Consider the following 18,779-nt stretch of genomic DNA (forward strand, 5'->3'; position numbering starts at 1 on the left):
GATGTACAGCTTAAGTTGTTCAACAGTCTGGGGGTCTCCGTTGTGGTATTTTAGGCTTCATAATGCGCCACACATTTTCAATGGGAGACAGGTCTGGACTACAGGCAGGCCAGTCTAGTACCCACACTCTTTTACTATGAAGCCACGTTGATGTAACACATGGCTTGGCATTGTCTTGCTGAAATAAGCAGGGGCGTCCATGGTAACGTTGCTTGGATGGCAACATATGTTGCTCCAAAACCATACCATCACAGATGCTGGCTTTTCAACTTTGCGCCTATAACAATCCGGATGGTTCTTTTCCTCTTTGGTCCCGAGGACACGACGTCCACAGTTTCCAAAAACAATTTGAAATGTGGACTCGTCAGACCACAGAACACTTTTCCACTTTGTATCAGTCCATCTTAGATGAGCTCAGGCCCAGCGAAGCCGACAGCGTTTCTGGGTGTTGTTGATAAACGGTTTTCGCCTTGCATAGGAGAGTTTTAACTTGCACTTACAGATGTAGCGACCAACTGTAGTTACTGACAGTGGGTTTCTGAAGTGTTCCTGAGCCCATGTGGTGATATCCTTTACACACTGATGTCGCTTGTTGATGCAGTACAGCCTGAGGGATCGGAGGTCACGGGCTTAGCTGCTTACGTGCAGTGATTTCTCCAGATTCTCTGAACCCTTTGATGATATTACGGACCGTAGATGGTGAAATCCCTAAATTCCTTGCAATAGCTGGTTGAGAAAGGTTTTTCTTAAACTGTTCAACAATTTGCTCACGCATTTGTTGACAAAGTGGTGACCCTCGCCCCATCCTTGTTTGTGAATGACTGAGCATTTCATGGAATCTACTTTTATACCCAATCATGGCACCCACCTGTTCCCAATTTGCCTGTTCACCTGTGGGATGTTCCAAATAAGTGTTTGATGAGCATTCCTCAACGTTATCAGTATTTATTGCCACCTTTCCCAACTTCTTTGTCACGTGTTGCTGGCATCAAATTCTAAGGTTAATGATTATTTGCAAAAAAAAAATAAATGTTTATCAGTTTGAACATCAAATATGTTGTCTTTGTAGCATATTCAACTGAATATGGGTTGAAAATGATTTGCAAATCATTGTATTCCGTTTATATTTACATCTAACACAATTTCCCAACTCATATGGGAACAGGGTTTGTACATTCAAAACAACTTTGTGGTCTAGATTAGGGGTCCACAACCTTTTTTGCACCACAGACCGGTTTGATGTAGGCATTATTTTCAGGGATCGACTTTCCACTTGTGCCAGATAAAAACAGCAAAAATAAGTGCATGAAAAATACAACTCACTATAACACTGAATTAGTGGGAGCCCTGGGCTTGTTTCTTTGCAATGAAAATCAGCCTTTGGCTACAATCTGTCACATTTATATTTTATATGTTCATTAATGTGTATTCCATCATGTCACAAAGTTATAACAAATATAATAAATAGCAACTTCCTATGAAGCTTATTGGTGTGTCTAGTGCAGGGGTCGGCAACCCAAAATGTTGAAGGAGCCATATTGGACCAAAAATACCCCCAAAAAATCCGTCTGAAGCCGCAAAAAATCTATAAGTGATATAATGAAGACAACACATGATGTAAGTGTCTATATTTGCTGTATTAGCCTACTATCAAAATGACTATGTGTCGCAGGCTGACACAAATCTTCGTTGACAGAAATGTTGAAATGTCATATATCTGTTTCTTTCTTTAAAAAATAATAATGAATCAAAATCAATGTCATTATGAATTATTGACCTATTCAAAGCTCCAATTACATCACATTAAATATTTCACTGTGAGATATTTTTGGGGAAAAATGTTGCATATTTTGTGTTTGCCATATAAAAAACTGAGCTGTTTTTTTTTTTTAAAGAAGGGCCTAAAACAAACAAACAAAAAACATAAACAACAATACAACTTATAATTGACGGATCGATCTGAAGTTGATTTCGAGATTATTGTGTTAAAAGTAAATAGTAAAAAAAAATGTAATTTATTTTTTAACACTTTAATGAGTAGGACCCTTTTGGATTCCCAATAATTTTGGTGTGATTTGCTCAAAAAATAATAATGAATTAAAATCAATGGTGTTATGAGTTATTGACCTTTTTAAGGCTCCAATTATTATATAATCTCAAATATTCCACTTAAAGATTTTATTAGGTGAAAATATTCCGTAAAAAAACTGGGTTTTCTTTGACAGAAAGAGCATACAACTTAAATCTTTAAAATGTTATATTGACAGATAGACCTAATGTTGATCTAGAGATTTAAAACTTGAATAATAATACAAATAATAATACTGAATAATGACACATTTTTAATATTTTTTTGACCAAAACCCTTTGGGGTCCTTAATATCAAGCCTGAGTGGAGGCCTAAATGTATATTTTTTTATACATATATTGTATGGGTTTTTAAAATAAACAAATATCAAAATGGCCCCCGCTTGCTTTGATTTTTCAGTGGATAAAGTTTGGACACCCCTGATGTAAACAAACTACGGTGAGTTCAAGGACCGCCAAAATTAGTAGGACAAAACGCTGCTCGCCAAAAAACAGTGGGATTTCTAACAATTATGGAGGTTTGTGTCATGTTGTCCTCTTCCAGAAACACTATTAAAACCAAACTATATTTTTTTCCCCCATCTTTTTCATACATTTTTAAAAAAAGCTCCAGGGAGCCACTAGGGCGGCGCTAAAGAGGCCCTAGAGCACATGTTTCAGACCCCCGGTCTCGTGGGACAGGCAACATTTTAATCGGAGAAAATGCAGTCGTTTATACATTATTTAATGTTTCCTCGGACCGGTGGTTGAGCTCCGCTGGTCTAGATAATAAGTATTGGATATTCATTAGTGTAAATTTTGCATACATTTTGCTCCATTTTTACAACCTGTTTTTTGAGTGTATCTGCAATATGTTTGACTGTGGATTGCAAATGACACCACACGCTACCCTCTCCAAATGTATCATGATTTATCTTTTGGAAATGCGGAATATCAAAATATATATGTTAAAGCTGTCACCACTGTTTTTTTTTTCAATACACGGGCAAAAATAATCTTCATAAACACTATATAGATTCACCCGGTCACAGTTTGGTACACCTGCACATTCTCTGATCGATTCCTACTCTGTGTAAAAATAAAACAGCTGCTTTTAACAGCATTTATTAGACTTAGACTTACTTTTATTGTCATTAAAATTTGAACTTTACAGTACAGATAAGAACAAAATGCCATTGCATTAGCTCATTGTAGTGCAGGATAAAAGAGCATGGCATGTCACAGATTATATGAAAATAATACTTTGTCCTACCTTCTTTTGTGTTTTCTCGTAGCCTGGCTGAGAGCCTAATGTTAAGATAAATATACGTACCGTATTTTTCGGACTATAAGTCGCAGTTTTTTTCATAGTTTGGCCGGGGGTGCGACTTATACTCAGGAGCGACTTATGTGTGAAATTATTAACACATTACCGTAAAATATCAAATAATAAATAATATTATTTAGCCCATTCACGTAAGAGACTAGACGTATAAGATTTCATCGGATTTAGCGATTAGGAGTGACAGACTGTTTGGTAAACGTATAGCATGTTCTATATGCTATAGTTATTTGAATGACTCTTACCATAATATGTTACGTTAACATACCAGGCACGTTCTCAGTTGGTGATTTATGCGTCATATAACGTACACTTATTCAGCCTGTTGTTCACTATTCTTTATTTATTTTAAATTGCCTTCCAAATGTCTATTCTTGGTGTTGGGTTTTATCAAATACATTTCCCCAAAAAATGGGACTTATACTCCAGTGCGACTTATATATGTTTTTTTCCTTCTTTATTATGCATTTTCGGCCAGTGCCACTTATACTCCGGTGCGACTTATACTACGAAAATACGGTACAAAATTCCATGAACCTTATAGTTTTATGCTTTGGCATTGTTTAACACAACGTCCATCTTGCAGACATATGCCGACAATGTGACACCAAAGTATATCCAGTATTTATTATTAAAAACCAGGGATTCTCAAACTGTGGTATGCGCCATCTATTGGAACGCCAAATTTTGACTCATTATTTATGTACAGCGTTTTATTTTCCTAAGTTCAAACACAATGTTACTGTTCAAACCAGGGGTGTCAAACTAATTTTAGATCGGGTGCCACATGGAGAAAAATCTACTCCCAAGTGGCCCGGACTGGTAAAATCACGGCAGGATAACTTAAAAATAAAGACAACTTCAGATTGTTTTCTTTGTTTAAAAATAGAACAAGCACATTATGAAAATGTACATATCATAATGTTGTTGTTTTTTTTTTTACACTTACATGTTGCGGTTACCGTATTTTTCGGAGTATAAGTCGCACCGGAGTATAAGTCGCACCTGCCGAAAATGCATAATAAAGAAGGAAAAAAACATATATAAATCGCACTGGAGCCCGGCCAAACTATGAAAAAAACTGTGACTTATAGTCCGAAAAATACGGTAATAGCATTCTATCTTTGTAGTTATTTATATTTTCTGAATAAATTATGTGATAATGTTCATCAGTCAACTCATTGGTGTTAATGTTCAATCTATCACGATAGAAAAATTAAATCTAAATCAAATTACAGTATGTGATTCTTGTAGTTTGATCATTTTCCTTGACTGACATATGTATAAGATACAAATAATTGCTATTGTGACATCCAGTTGACACATTTAGAACAGCTGTTTCTTTCATTCAAAAATTTCAGGTTAAGTTTTATACTTAGTAAACTCTTACAGTGGGCCAAATAAAACCTGTTTGCGGGCCTGATCTGGCCCTCGGGCCGCACGCTTGACACCTATGGTTCCCACTGTGTGTAATGTTACAGTGGCCAACATATAAATATATTTGTTGAATTAAACCCCTGTCTTTTTTCATTATGGTGGTACTTGGAGAGCCAAGTGTTTTCTAAGGTGGTACTTAATGAAAGAGGTTCGAGAACCACTAATCTAGACCACAAGGAAGTGTTTAAAATGTAGATTAAAATCGTCACAGGTCTCCCTTAACTGAAAATCCACACTACTGTGTTCATATTTTCTATTCAACGTACATTCTACTTTGAGTTGAGACAGTATTAAAAATGTGCATATCGTTAGTTGGATGCATATGTTCTATATCAGAACATTTCATGCCAGATAAAAATGTCAACATGCTGTAGTATGATTGAATATGAGCATAGGATGGATAAAGCTACTCACAACCGACAAAACTGTTTTAACAATCAGCCAACTAATCGATCTGTATTACCATCCATACAAAGTTCAGTGGCTTTCATTTTGAACTGTTTCTGCCACATTGACTAAAGCTTTAGTTCCAGCTGAAGGCAAACAGTCCAACAGCATGACTTTTTTAATTATACAATATTGATCCCCTCGGGTAGAATTCTCTTTTCACATCTGTTATTGTTTTTGTTGCATTATACACACACACGCACGCGCGCACACACACACACACACACACACACACACACACACACACACACACACACACACACACACACACACACACACACACACACACACACCAGTCAACATGTCAACACAATAAAGGTGAAATGTCAGGGTTTGTGCAGCACAAACCTAATACGACAACACAAATTCTCCACACAGAACCAGTTCATACTGTGAGCAGAATAGAGATTTGGTTTGTTGCTCAAGGGTAACACAGTGCATTAATAGCATTGGAGCATCACCCCAACAATCAGTTCCACTTGGTTTGCAGCTGAATTTAAAATCGAGGCCCCAATGTCTTGTACTCTTGCCACTAAAATCCATGTCCAAATACAGGAAGTGCTCACCTGGATGGCAACCAGGATTCTTAACAACTGGACATAAGCAATACCTGCAAACACTAAAATCATATTTGGTCCCTTTCTAATTGTTAGAATTTGGTGACATTGTCGCATATTCTCAGTGTTTGTATTTACAATGTTAGCATTGCTATTTGAAATGTGTATGTTTTAGTTCGTTCAGTGCACTAGACATGGGATAAAGTACTTTCTGTTCTATTCTATTCTATTTATATGGCCCCATTCATCGCGGTTTACCTGACACATGAAACGTGACGGATTTTGGGGTGTGCACTATCCACTTCAGCCGGCAGTAGACTGTCAAAGATCTTAAAATGTGTTTTGTGGCAATTACAACTTTGATTACAGCGTCAGTTGCTATAAAAGTGGGTGACATTGTTATCACCAGGAAAGATGAGGTCACCTACCTAGGTTCTAGAGGCTAATCTTTCCTGTGATAAAATGGCAACCAAGGTAATCAAAAAGGTCAACCAACGAACGAGATTTCTCTATAAAAGCTCCTCTCTGGTCAACAAAAGCACCATGAGGATTCTAGCGGGAACTCTCGTTCAACCCTTTTTCAATTACGCATGCACCTCCTGGTACCCTAGCACCTCCAAAACCCTCAAATCTAGACTCCAAACATCCCAAAACAAGCTAGTCAGATTACTTTTAGACCTCCACCCCAGATCCCACCTCACTCCTACCCACTTCTCCAAAGTGGGCTGGCTCAGGGTGGAGGACAGAGTAAAACAACTTGCACCGAGCCTAGTCTATAAAATCTGCTACACCTCCCTGATACCGAAGTACATGTCAAACTACTTCCTTAACGTAAATGACCGCCATAACCACAACACCAGAGGGAGCTCCACTAACCACGTTAAACCCAGATTCCAATCTAACAAAGGTCTTAACTCATTCTCTTTCTATGCCACATCAATGTGGAATGCGCTCCCAACAGGTATAAAAGAAAGGGCATCTCTATCCTCCTTCAAAATCGCAATAAAAGTACACCTCCAGGCAACTTCAACCCTAAACTAACACCCTCCCCGGATTGTTAATAATCAAGTGTAAACAATCAAATGTAGATACTTTTCTTATGCCTTCTGATCTCTCTCTCTCTATGTCCACTACTTGCTGTACATATCCTGCCAAGTCAGACCTACACTGTTTCAATATCCATTTCTCTGTTCTCAATTGTTCATGACTGATGATAACAACCAAACCTAACCCAAACCCCCCCCCCCCCCCTCCACCCCGAATTGTAAATAATTCAATGTATACACCCTAATGATTATCTTGTGTGATGACTGTATTATGATGATAGTATATATGATAGTATATATCTGTATCATGAATCAATTTAAGTGGACCCCGACTTAAACAAGTTGAGAAACTATTCGGGCGTTACCATTTAGTGGTCAATTGTACGGAATATGTACTTCACTGTGCAACCTACTAATAAAAGTCTCAATCAATCAATCAATTGTGTGGCATTTTCCATCATTTTCAGCAGACTACATTGCAAAATGATTAACTGCCCACCTTCTTACCCAGGAATGGAGCCATTTGAATCCCCTCCCTACTGTAGTCAAAGTGAAGTGTGCTCATTTGTTAAAAATGAGAAAACCAGTCCCAGCTGACTTTGGGCAAAAGGGGGATTTTAGCCTGAACTGGTTACTTATCAGTCACAGGGCAATTGTTCATGAGGCATTGAGCCAGAATTGCCTGGTAAGATGAGTACTTTAGCAATTGTGAGTATGTTCATTATAAGTTTAAATAATGTTGTGTTGATTAGACTTTTTCTTAAATCAATTTTTTATAGAATCTAGAATCTTTCCACACATTTAAACGTATTTACTTTAAATACACGTCAACATTGATCCAACACACTGTAGCGATACATGGAGGCAGAAGACGTCTTTCAGTCAGCAATACACACACTGTAAAAAAAAATTCTGTAAAAAAACGGTCATCTACTGGCAGCTGCCAAACGAAAACCATAAAATTAAAGTAAAATATTGTAAACCAAATAATGATCAAAAACATTATATTTACAGAAATTTTCATGAAATGTTTTTCAGAAAAAATATCGTAATTTTACAGATTTTTACTAAATTATTAAGATCAACCACCTTTAATAAAGTGACGGTGCAAACAGTTCTGCAGAAAAATACCTTTATTCTGCAGAGTTTTTCCAAATTATTACGATCAAACACCTTTAATGAAGTGACAATTCTGGCAGCTCCACAGAAAAATATCATTATTTTACAGATTTTTTTCTGAATTGTTAAGATCAACCACCTTTAATAAAGTGACGATGCAAACAGTTCTGCAGAAAAATACCTTTATTCTAAAACATTGTTAGTATGGACATAGACTTTTATATAACAAGCTACATATTGTCACACCGCGGTGAGGGAAGTCTTGTCTTGGTTTTTTCTGTCTTGTGATTTACATGTTTTATTTTGAAAAGCAACTCCTCTTGTTTCAGATCACGGGTCCTTCCTCTTGTGTCACCAGTCTGACGTCATTCCTGACCCTTGATTGTTTCCACCTGTTTCCCATTACCCTCATGTTCTTTATAAGCCCATGCCTCCCCTTGTTCTGTGCCAGATTGTATCGAGCTTTCGTGCCTGTCTTGCGTTCCATGTTCATGTTCATGTCCATGCCTTGCCTTGTCCCATGTCTACGTCCTTGCTTCCAGAATATCCCACGCTGTAATTTTGAATTAACTTTTTCTCCTCCCTCAGAGCGACTTTTGTTATTCAACCTTTTTTCTACCGCAGTGGTGAGTTATCATTTTTCCCTAATGATTTTTCCTCAAAGTTTTTGAGTGATTTTTTGTTTACATTTATTAGAGTAGTAAGTTTTAGAGTCTTTATTTTCTTCCTCCTGTTGGAGCGTTTTTTTGTTAAAGTTTTTTGATAACAGATACGGCGCTAATTATAATTGTCCTTATTTTTGTATTTCCTCCTTTTGGAGTGATTTTCGTTTTTTCCCTTTTGGAACATTTTGTCGATATCTATTTTTGTAATTTCATAGTATTTGAATTTTCTCGGCTCTGGAGGCTTAAAGAGTTTTTCAAAATAAAAGCTTTATTTGGAATCACATCTCTGCATCTGAGTCCCTTCCTTCTTCCAAGCCTGACACATATTTAATGAAAGATAATTACTGTAATTTTACATGAATTTGAAAGTAATTTAAGAAAACAGAAAATGCTATGTATAATTAATTTGGTATTTTTCTGTAAAAAAAAAAAATAGAAATATACATTGTTTGTCATTACTGGCATATTACTTAAAATAACAGGCGGATTGTTTATTTACAGACAATGTCTTCAATTCTACAGTTTTATAAACTATTTAAAAAAAGTGAAAAATTACAGTAGAAATTTAGAGTAAATTAACCATAAAAATAGGATTTTTTTTTTACAGTGCACATTCTGCAAAACACAAACATGATTTAGTCACCTGTCCCTCCAACCCTTATCGCTGCTGTGACAATCACAAGGCTCTATCAAGTTCCCTGTGATTGGCCAAAAGCCCATTCTCAGCTGGTAGCTGGGTTCTCTTTAAGTGTTGGAATCGGTAAAAATAGATCGTTTAGTACACAACAAAACAACCCAAGCAGAAGAGAGATATGCCTCCCCTTATAAGGTAGTGTATCCTTAGGCTGTGTGTACACTAAACAAATAATTATTTAGCCTAAACCCCTTTTCGGCCACACTAATTCATCGTTTAAGGTTCCCCTCCTTGGATAATGTTTTACACGGGTAAGTACACAGTCTATTTCTTGAATCTCCGGCTCTTAGCTTTGTATGGACTCATTGATCATTTACAAACTGAGTTTGGAGAGGAAGTGACGCCAGAAAGAACGCGCCACAGCCAGCTTCATAATAAAGCGGTTCCGTAACTCGGAGCTAACTACTGGAAGTATAGGGGCAAGTCATCCAGACATGCCCGTGTTTCTCCTTCTTCTACATGTACAGACGCTTGTGGAAATCACACATGAATACCTTAAGACAAGAAACTGTGCGATTGCAGCTATTTCGGATACAACACTTATCAGACGGCAAGAGAACTTTCGAATGTCCAGATCAGCTGTAATTCTACTTAGCGAAAAACTTTGTCCATTTGTTGAAGGAGAGACAACGAGAATGCGGGCTCCCGTGGATGTGATAAAAAAAGGTAGCGAGCGCTATGTATTACCTGGCCGTCGAGAGAAGACTACAAAAAACGACGACTGCTTTTGGACTGGCAAAGCAGACTGTATCAGTTATTGTCCGCCATGGATGTCGCGGACTCAACGTCTAGGTCCAGAGTATATAAAGTCACCAAAAACGAATGTACAATAAAGGTGAAGGCAAAAAAGAGTGTGGAGTGTCCTGACCAGATTTCTAGATCCCTAGATTGATTGATGTAAAATGTTCTTTATCACATTGTTTACTTTCAAATATCCATTAAAGATTTGATTAATTTATGATGGCTCAGGTGTGATTCACTACAATAGGGCCCCACAGCACACTGGATTCCAGTTAATTGAAATACCACAGCAATGGATATTGTTCAGATAAGTTACATTTAATTTAAGAACTTGCACACAAAGTAACACTGGAGGTGACTATGACATGTGCATTATCCGTGCATGCGTACTAGGTCGCGTTGCGCCGGAAGACGGAGGGGGAGGGCTTAAGTGACCATTGTGTGTTTGTGGACAAGGATAAGGTTAGGCGGGATTTACCCTGGATAACCTTAGTGTAGAAGGTGCCTTAGTTTAAAACACAATTGTAAACAAGATACATTAGTAGGGGGTCCCCACTTCATCTCTCTGTCAGTTTGCGGATCTTCATGTATTCAGTCAATGACAACGGCTTACAAGACATATTTACCCACCTGAAGGCTTGGGGGACAGGGCACCCTGCAGGTATAAGTTAGACCGTGGGAGAGATCCAAACATTCAGTCTTTGGAGAACATTTGTTGTTGGACAGTTGACAAGCATCTATGTCCACTTCGCAGTTTTGACCTAGAAAACCTGCAAAAAAAGTTTGGACACAAGTTATGTGTAGTAACTAGTGTTGTCCCGATACCAATATTTTGGTAACGCTACCGGCACCAAAATGTATTTCAGTACTATTCGGTACTTTTCTAAATAAAGGGGACCACAAAAAATGACATTATTGGCTTTATTTTAACAAAAAAAAAAAGTATTTTTCAGAGGCGGTATAGTACCGAATATGATTCATTAGCATCGCGGTACTTTACAAATACCGGTATACCGTACAACCCTGGTAGTGACTGTGACCCATTCATCATCAATCCACTAAAAAGGTAAATGGCCCCTCTCTTAGTAGCCAACGAGTCAATCTTCAAGAGGATTTAATTGAACACTGTAATTACTTTAATTTAATAATAATTTAAAAAAAATACATATTTTACAGTGACTTTAAAATGACCAATGTAATGGCTAATACAGGTTCACTAATAACGATTTCAACACAACTTAATACTTAATCATGTACAATTCCAAAAGGAACAAAATGCAACACATTTATTTACAAATAATTATGCAAAATACAATCACTCTAAATACCAACATTCCAATGCATTACAGTTAAAAAAAAGTCATAAAAATAGAATCTATGAAAAAAAAAGCACAGTCCAGGACTTTGGCTTTAACACATCCTCTTGCAGGCTGGCCACTTATGATTCCACTCATGTCCTAAGACTTTACCCCACACTGGTGTCCAGAACGCAGTGGTCTATTTTCTTACAATGTGCAACTTGCTTTGTGGGACTTCACCATGACGAGATGCGGCAGATGAGGCGTATGAGAGAAAGAGGCTTAGGTTTACTGAGATAAAGATGAGATTTAGGCAGGAGAAGGTTCGCTCTGTGGAATTGTGTTAGCATGGATGTGGGGCCACATCTAGTACCAGTTTACTCAGAGACTTAAGGGTTCTCGATCGAGGATTAAATTCAACTGCAACGGCAGCAGAAAGAGAGCTTCCGATAGCTCTGACTGCAAAGAGAAAAGCTCTGGTTTGTCTGCCAAAGATGGATGTCCAAGTCATGTTTAAGTTATCAAATATTGGTGTCAAGAAAGTGAACAAATATTCGCTACATTACTGTTATGCATGATGAAAAGCTTAGCTAATGTCCACAATGTGCAACTGTCAAGGAAAGGCCATTTGTCAATGTTAGCAGTGAGATAGCAAACCCAGCCAGTATAGGGAGATCATTGCAAGCTGTATTTTCCAAACAAACAGGCCTGAGAAGAAATACTGGGTCTGGGTGTTGGAAAGAAGTGCATATGATAACCTGAGTATCCTGGGGTAATAATTCAACCTGACATCTGTGATTGGAGGATCCCACTCAATAACCCAATGACAAAGCCACTCCACCAACCTGCTTATTCCATCACGGCCAGATTTCCACATTGACCGTCAGCCAAAACACCGAAGGGACAATTGCATCAGATCGAGTGTGCAATGCTGGACATGTTCATGTTTTGTTAGCCTGCTCAGTAGCCTTGTGGTTAGAGTGTCCGCCTGAGATCAGACCCCGGCCGAGTCATACCAAAGACTATAAAAATTGGACCCATTACCTCACTGCTTGGCACTCAGCATCAAGGGTTGGAATTGGGGGTTGAATCACCAAAAATGGTTCCCTAGTGCGGCCACCGCTGCTGCTCACTGCTCCCCTCACCTCCCGGGGCGTGGAACAAGGGGATGGGTCTAATGCAGAGGGGAATTTCACCACACCTAGTGTGTGTGTGTGTGTGACTATCAGTGGTACTTTTAACTTTTTTAAAAAGGCAGTATAACCCATACTTGCCAACCCTCCCGGATTTTCCGGGAGACTCCCGAAATTCAGCGCCTCTCCCGAAAACCTCCCGGGACAAATGTTCTCCCGAAAATCTCCCGAAATTCAGGCGGGATATATAAACAGCATACCTGCCCAACCACGTTATAACTGTAGAATGATGGAGGGCGAGTTCTTGGTTTCTTATGTGGGTTTATTGTTAGGCAGTTTCATTAACGTCCTCCCAGTGCGGCAACAACACACAACAACAGCAGCAGTCACGTTTTTGTATACTGTAAAGCAGTTTGTCTGCCGTAAACAGCAATGTTGTGACACTCTTAAACAGGACAATACTGCCATCTAGTGCATTTGATGAAAGCACTTTTGTGCGTGCCACACATCAATGCATCATCAGAGAGGGTGTTCAGCATGGTTCGAAAAATAGTGACAGAGAATAGAACAAGGATGGACAATTCAACCCTTAACTCAACAATGAGTAGATGAGTGTTGTGTGTGTGTATATGTGTAAATAAATGAACACTGAAATTCAAGTATTTATTTTATATATATATATATATATATATATATATATATATATATATATATATATATATATATATATATATATATATATATAGCTAGAATTCACTGAATGTCAAGTATTTCTTATATATATATATATATATATATATATATATATATAGCTAGAATTCACTGAACGTCAAGTATGTCTTATATATATATATATATATATATATATATATATATATATATATATATATATATATATATATATATATATGAAATACTTGACTTGGTGAATTCTAGCTGTAAATATACTCCTCCCTTTTTAGCCACGCCCCCGTCCCACCCCGACCACGCCCATCCCCCACCCCCCACCCCCCACCTTCCGAAATCGGAGGTCTCAAGGTTGGCAAGTATGGTATAACCAGTGGACATTGTTGATTGAATGGAGTCATCCCAATAGATAGTAAGTATTGTTATGAATTCTACTTTAGGATCATGCGTGCCCCGCTCACTTCAGTCAACGAGATGATGGGGATGCATACTGGTGTGTGTCCTCTAAATGCAGGTACATACAATCAAATCATCCATCCATCCATCCATTTTCTACCGCTTATTCCCTTCGGGGTCGCAGGGGGCGCTGGAGCCTATCTCAGCTACAATCGGGCGGAAGGCGGGGTACACCCTGGACAAGTCGCCACCTCATCGCAGGGCCAACACAGATAAACAGACAACATTCACACTCACATTCACACACTAGGGCCAATTTAGTGTTGCCAATCAACCTATTCCCAGGTGCATGTCTTTGGAGGTGGGAGGAAGCCGGAGTACACGGAGGGAACCCACGCAGTCACGGGGAGAACATGCAAACTCCACACAGAAAGATCCCGAGGCCGGGATTGAACTCACGACTACTCAGGACCTTCGTAATGTGAGGCAGACACACTAACCCCTCTTCCACCGTGCGGCCCACAGTCAAATCAATGGAATACAAAACATGTTGTCACCCAAATGTCAGGATTTGTTTGTGTAAGCAACTCTCAAACTCCTGGAATTCCACACACAAAAGGGAAAGTGAACATTTCTTAAAAGTTGCAAATATAATTTTTTTTCTTCAGATTAAGTTACGACACCTTGTTGAGTGTCCAAAATAATGAATAATTGTATATGACACAGTGAACTGTCCATTTAAGGACTATTAGGCAATGCTGTTCAAAGAAATGTGACTTCTATTTGTGTCATATGTGAAGAGAATACGTTTGTGAAGTGACCCTAATTAGACATGACCCTAATTTGTGTAGGTATCAGTCCTGGCACATTTTTTGGCAATTTTAAGGATTTTGTGCAAAAGAGGTCAACATTTCCTGAACATATTATTTTGCATTGAGATTAAGAAGTTGTGGCTATGGCTGTTAGTAGGGTACACTGTGACGTCTGTTTCAAGGAGCGTGTGCAGAGTGAAGAGTGGGAGTCAGGAGAGGTGGGACATTGACGTTCACCATTTATTTTCGCAGTCATCTATTTTGGCAAAAACTGTGACATTTGCCAACTTTGGATGACATTTATATCCGACGGAGGCACCCTGAGGTCCCTTCTTCGGCTAAGGTTATCCAGGGTAAATCCCACCTAACCTTATCCTTGTCCACCCACACACACAATGCCGTTGTTTAAGACCCCCTGCCCCCTCTGTCCGCCAACGCAACGCAACTTAGTGCGCATGCGCGGAAAATGCGCACATCATAGTCACTTCCAGTGTTGCTTTGTGTGCAAGTTCTTAAATTAAATTGAACTTATCTGAACAATATCCACTGTTGTGGTATTTCAATTAACTGGAATCCAGTGTGCTGTGTGGCCTTTTTGTAGTGAATCACACCGGAGCCATCATGAATTAATCAAATCTTTAATGGACATTTGAAAGTAAACAATGTGATAAAGAACATTTTACATCAATCAATCTAGGGATCTAGATATCTGGTCAGGACACTCCACACTCTTTTTTGCCTTGATCTTCATTGTCCACTTGTTTTTGGTGACTTTATATACTCTGGACCTAGACGTTGAGACCGCAAATGGCGGACAATAACTGGTACAGTCTGTTTTGCCAGTTCTAAAGCATTCGCTGTTTTCCGTAGTCTTCCCTCGTCGGCCAGGTAATACAAAGTGCACGCTACCTTTTTATCACATCCACAGGAGTCCGCATTCTCATTGGCTCTCCTTCGACAAATGGACGAAGATTTTCGGTAAGTAGAATCACAGCTGACCTGGACTTTCAAAAGTTCTCTTGCCGTCTGAGAAGTGTTGTATCCCAAATAGCTGCAATCGCACATTTTCTTCTCTTAAGGTATCCATGTGTGATTTCCACAAGCGTCATTACATGTAGAGGAAAGGGAAACTTGGCATGTTTGGATGACTCGTCTCCATATTTCCAGTGGTTAGCTCCGAGTTACGAAACCGCATGTTATGAAGTTGGCTGTGGCGCGTTCTTTCTGACATCACTTCCTCTCCAAACTCAGTTTGTAAACGATCGATGAGTCCATAAAAACCTAAAAGCCGGAGATTCAAGAAATACACGGCACACTTACCCGTGTAAAACATTATCCAAGGAGGGGAACCTTAAACAATGGTTTAGTGTGGCTGACACGGGGCTTAGGCTAAATAATTATTTGTTTAAAGAGTTATTCGGCTTAATGTAGACAGGGCCTGAGTCGCATGCGGTCGCATTGGATACATGACCACATACGAAAGAGACCAAGGTGGAATTAGAACTGTTCACAAAAAACATGAACAAATCTGAATTGAATCGCATATGGGCAAACAAATCGGAATTGATCTGCAATGAGAACGTAACGTTAATCAAGAAGAAATATTTTTAGAATTTGCTTAAAATTAGTGAAAGAGTTTTAATTCCACATATATTAGGGTTAGGGTTATTACTTAAAGTTACACTGTCCTTATTAAGACAAAAATGTCCAATTCTTTACCAGCATTAGAGCAATCACACAGTGACTTAGTAAAGGGTTCTTGGAAAATTGTGTTGTGATATAATGCTCTGCCCACAGTGTCTTGCCTCCTGCAGTAAAATGCTCCATTAATGAGGCCAAAGTGACTGCCAGACACGGCGTCTGCCCTGCCAACAACACAGAACCCCCGCGAGAGTGCCATCACTTTGCATTTGGTGAATGTAAATTCAAGTCTCAGCCGGTGAGACAAAATAAGCAATTAATGTGAAATTATTTCGATGTATCTTTTAAGATACAATATTTGCACAAATCCGATGCATTGTTGAGGTCTGGTAATGAGCTTTGTGATGTATCTCGGCTGTCAATCACAGGCCAAAAAATGTTAAACAGGGACTTTTCATTTCAGCGTCTATTGCACAAATCAAGACGTTTTGATTATCTGCGTCAACAGGAGGCACAAAGGAAGGGTGGTTTGCAATTTTGCCACACAACAAGAAGATGTTTCGTTTGAACCTTTGTCAGGAGTGTGCAGAACAATAGTCGCTGCTTGTTTGTGGGCCTTGCTGCCTTCATGTTTGCCTTCGGTTAGTGGAAAAAAAAAGGTTGAAATGAGACTGCTGATTTGGCTAGTGAAGATCATACCGGTCCTTTACTTTCAGAACATTGTGGGTTTCTTTTTAAAGTAAGTCACAGTAAGGCATCAAAGCAGATGATCTCAGACTCAATTTTTCGATAAATAAATAAGCCTTTTATAATATCAGCACACGCCAGGAAGGGGGAAATAGCATTTTTTTGTGAATGAGATTACTTAGAATGATTCAGGTCAAGTTGTATTAGAATAATGGGAAGAGGGTTGTATGAAGAATGAGGAACCTGCAATGATCCGGAGAACTATTGACCCCCCCAAAAAACTGCCAAAGCAACACAAGGCATTTTGAAGGCAACGACTTAGCTGGAATTATTATTTTAGGGTTTCATCTGAGTCAAATAGAACAAGTGTTTTATTTACTGAAGACAAAAGAGAAGGGGGGTTACCCACATATGCGGTCCTCTCCAAGGTTTCTCATAGTCATTCACATCGACGTCCCACTGGGGTGAGTTTTTCCTTTTCCTTATGTGGGCTCTGTACCGAGGATGTCGTTGTGGCTTGTGCAGCCCTTTGAGACACTTGTGATTTAGGGCTATATAAATAAACATTGATTGGTTGATTCATTGAAGACCCAAGTAGCAAGTGAAGGCCTGTCAAAGTATCTTCCGAAAATAACCTAAAATTCATGACTTCAAACACTCATTGACTCCAAATGACTTCCATCTAAGTATTAAAAATGATATTTACAATTATGTTAGCTTTCCAAATTACAAAAAGCCACACATTCAACTGGTCTCTGTCTTCATTTTTGTGACACTTAAATGTGACCTCTTATAAAATACCATGTTTTCTTACCTATTAGTACCTATTTTCATGTATCTGGGATCTGCATAAGTCTCGGAAATGTGAAACCAAACCATGGAGGCATGGCAGAGATATTTATAAAACAATATTGTGTTCCCTCATACTTCCTCCAGACAAACCGGTTGGAATTTGCTTGATTTGTGATGTTTTCCTAATTGTGTCATCAGTGGGTATCTCCATATATGGTACACATTTAACCAAAGCTTTGCGCGAGTATGCCACTGTAGTCAATAAATTATTTAATTTTCTCTATCCTTTTGTTGTGGGGCAGACTGCATACTCCGATATGGCCATTTCTAATACTAATTAACGCATAGTTCAAAATTATATTTGTCAATAGACTAGTCCGGAAGCACTACAAACTACAACATGGATGACAGAAGTGGAGCCACGTGAACAAGACCGCCCACAAAATGGCGCATCCTGAAGACGGTCAGAAAGCAGCTTGAAAACGGTCGGTAAAAAACAATCTATGCAAAATGTTAACAAAAGAAACACCATTACCGTATTTTTCGGAGTATAAGTCGCACCGGAGTATAAGTCGCACCTGCCGAAAATGCATAATAAAAAAGGAAAAAAACATATAAGTCGCACTGGAGCCCGACCAAACTATGAAAAAAACTGCGACTTATAGTCCGAAAAATATGGTACATGTTATGTAGACCACAAATAAGTTATTTAAATGTAGAAAAATAAGTCATAGTGTAACCCCTTTCATGATACTGTAAGGGCCTGATTTACTAAAATTTTGCTGGTCCTAAAACCCGTGCAAACTTGATAGCACACGCAAAGCCGATGTACTAATAAACAGAGGTGGGACCAAGTCATTGCTTTGCAAGTCACAAGTAAGTCTCAAGTCTTTACCCTCAAGTCTCGAGTCAAGTCCCGAGTCAAGACAGGGCAAGTCCGAGTTAAGTCCAAAGTCAAGACTGGAAAGTCTCAAGTCAAGTCCCAAGTCCTGCATTTTGAGTTTCGAGTCCTTTCAAGTCATTTAACCACAGACTAATATATTTACACAGATTGTGTATGCTTTTAAAACGCTGTATTTATTTATTAAAACAAGTGCATTTGAAATTGCAGGGAAAAAGATAGTGCTGACATTGCACTTCAAAATAGCACTATTAACCAGTCATTTTAAACATGTAACTCATTCCTTTACAGAATAAACACATTTGAAAAAAAACAAG

At 38.6% G+C, this 18,779-nt stretch overlaps 1 protein-coding gene across 1 annotated transcript in view; it reads right to left on the bottom strand.

Annotated features, from left to right (window-relative positions):
• Positions 1–18,779, bottom strand: part of eys (eyes shut homolog) — a 683,137-nt gene that overhangs the window by 549,001 nt on the left and 115,357 nt on the right. The window contains exon 9 of the mRNA XM_061958758.1: positions 10,746–10,885. Coding sequence (XP_061814742.1) covers positions 10,746–10,885 — 140 coding nt within the window. The remainder of the gene's footprint in view (positions 1–10,745; positions 10,886–18,779) is intronic.

The sequence above is a fragment of the Nerophis lumbriciformis genome, linkage group LG02 (assembly GCF_033978685.3).
Source record: "Nerophis lumbriciformis linkage group LG02, RoL_Nlum_v2.1, whole genome shotgun sequence".
In the NCBI taxonomy this organism is placed as follows: domain Eukaryota; kingdom Metazoa; phylum Chordata; class Actinopteri; order Syngnathiformes; family Syngnathidae; genus Nerophis; species Nerophis lumbriciformis.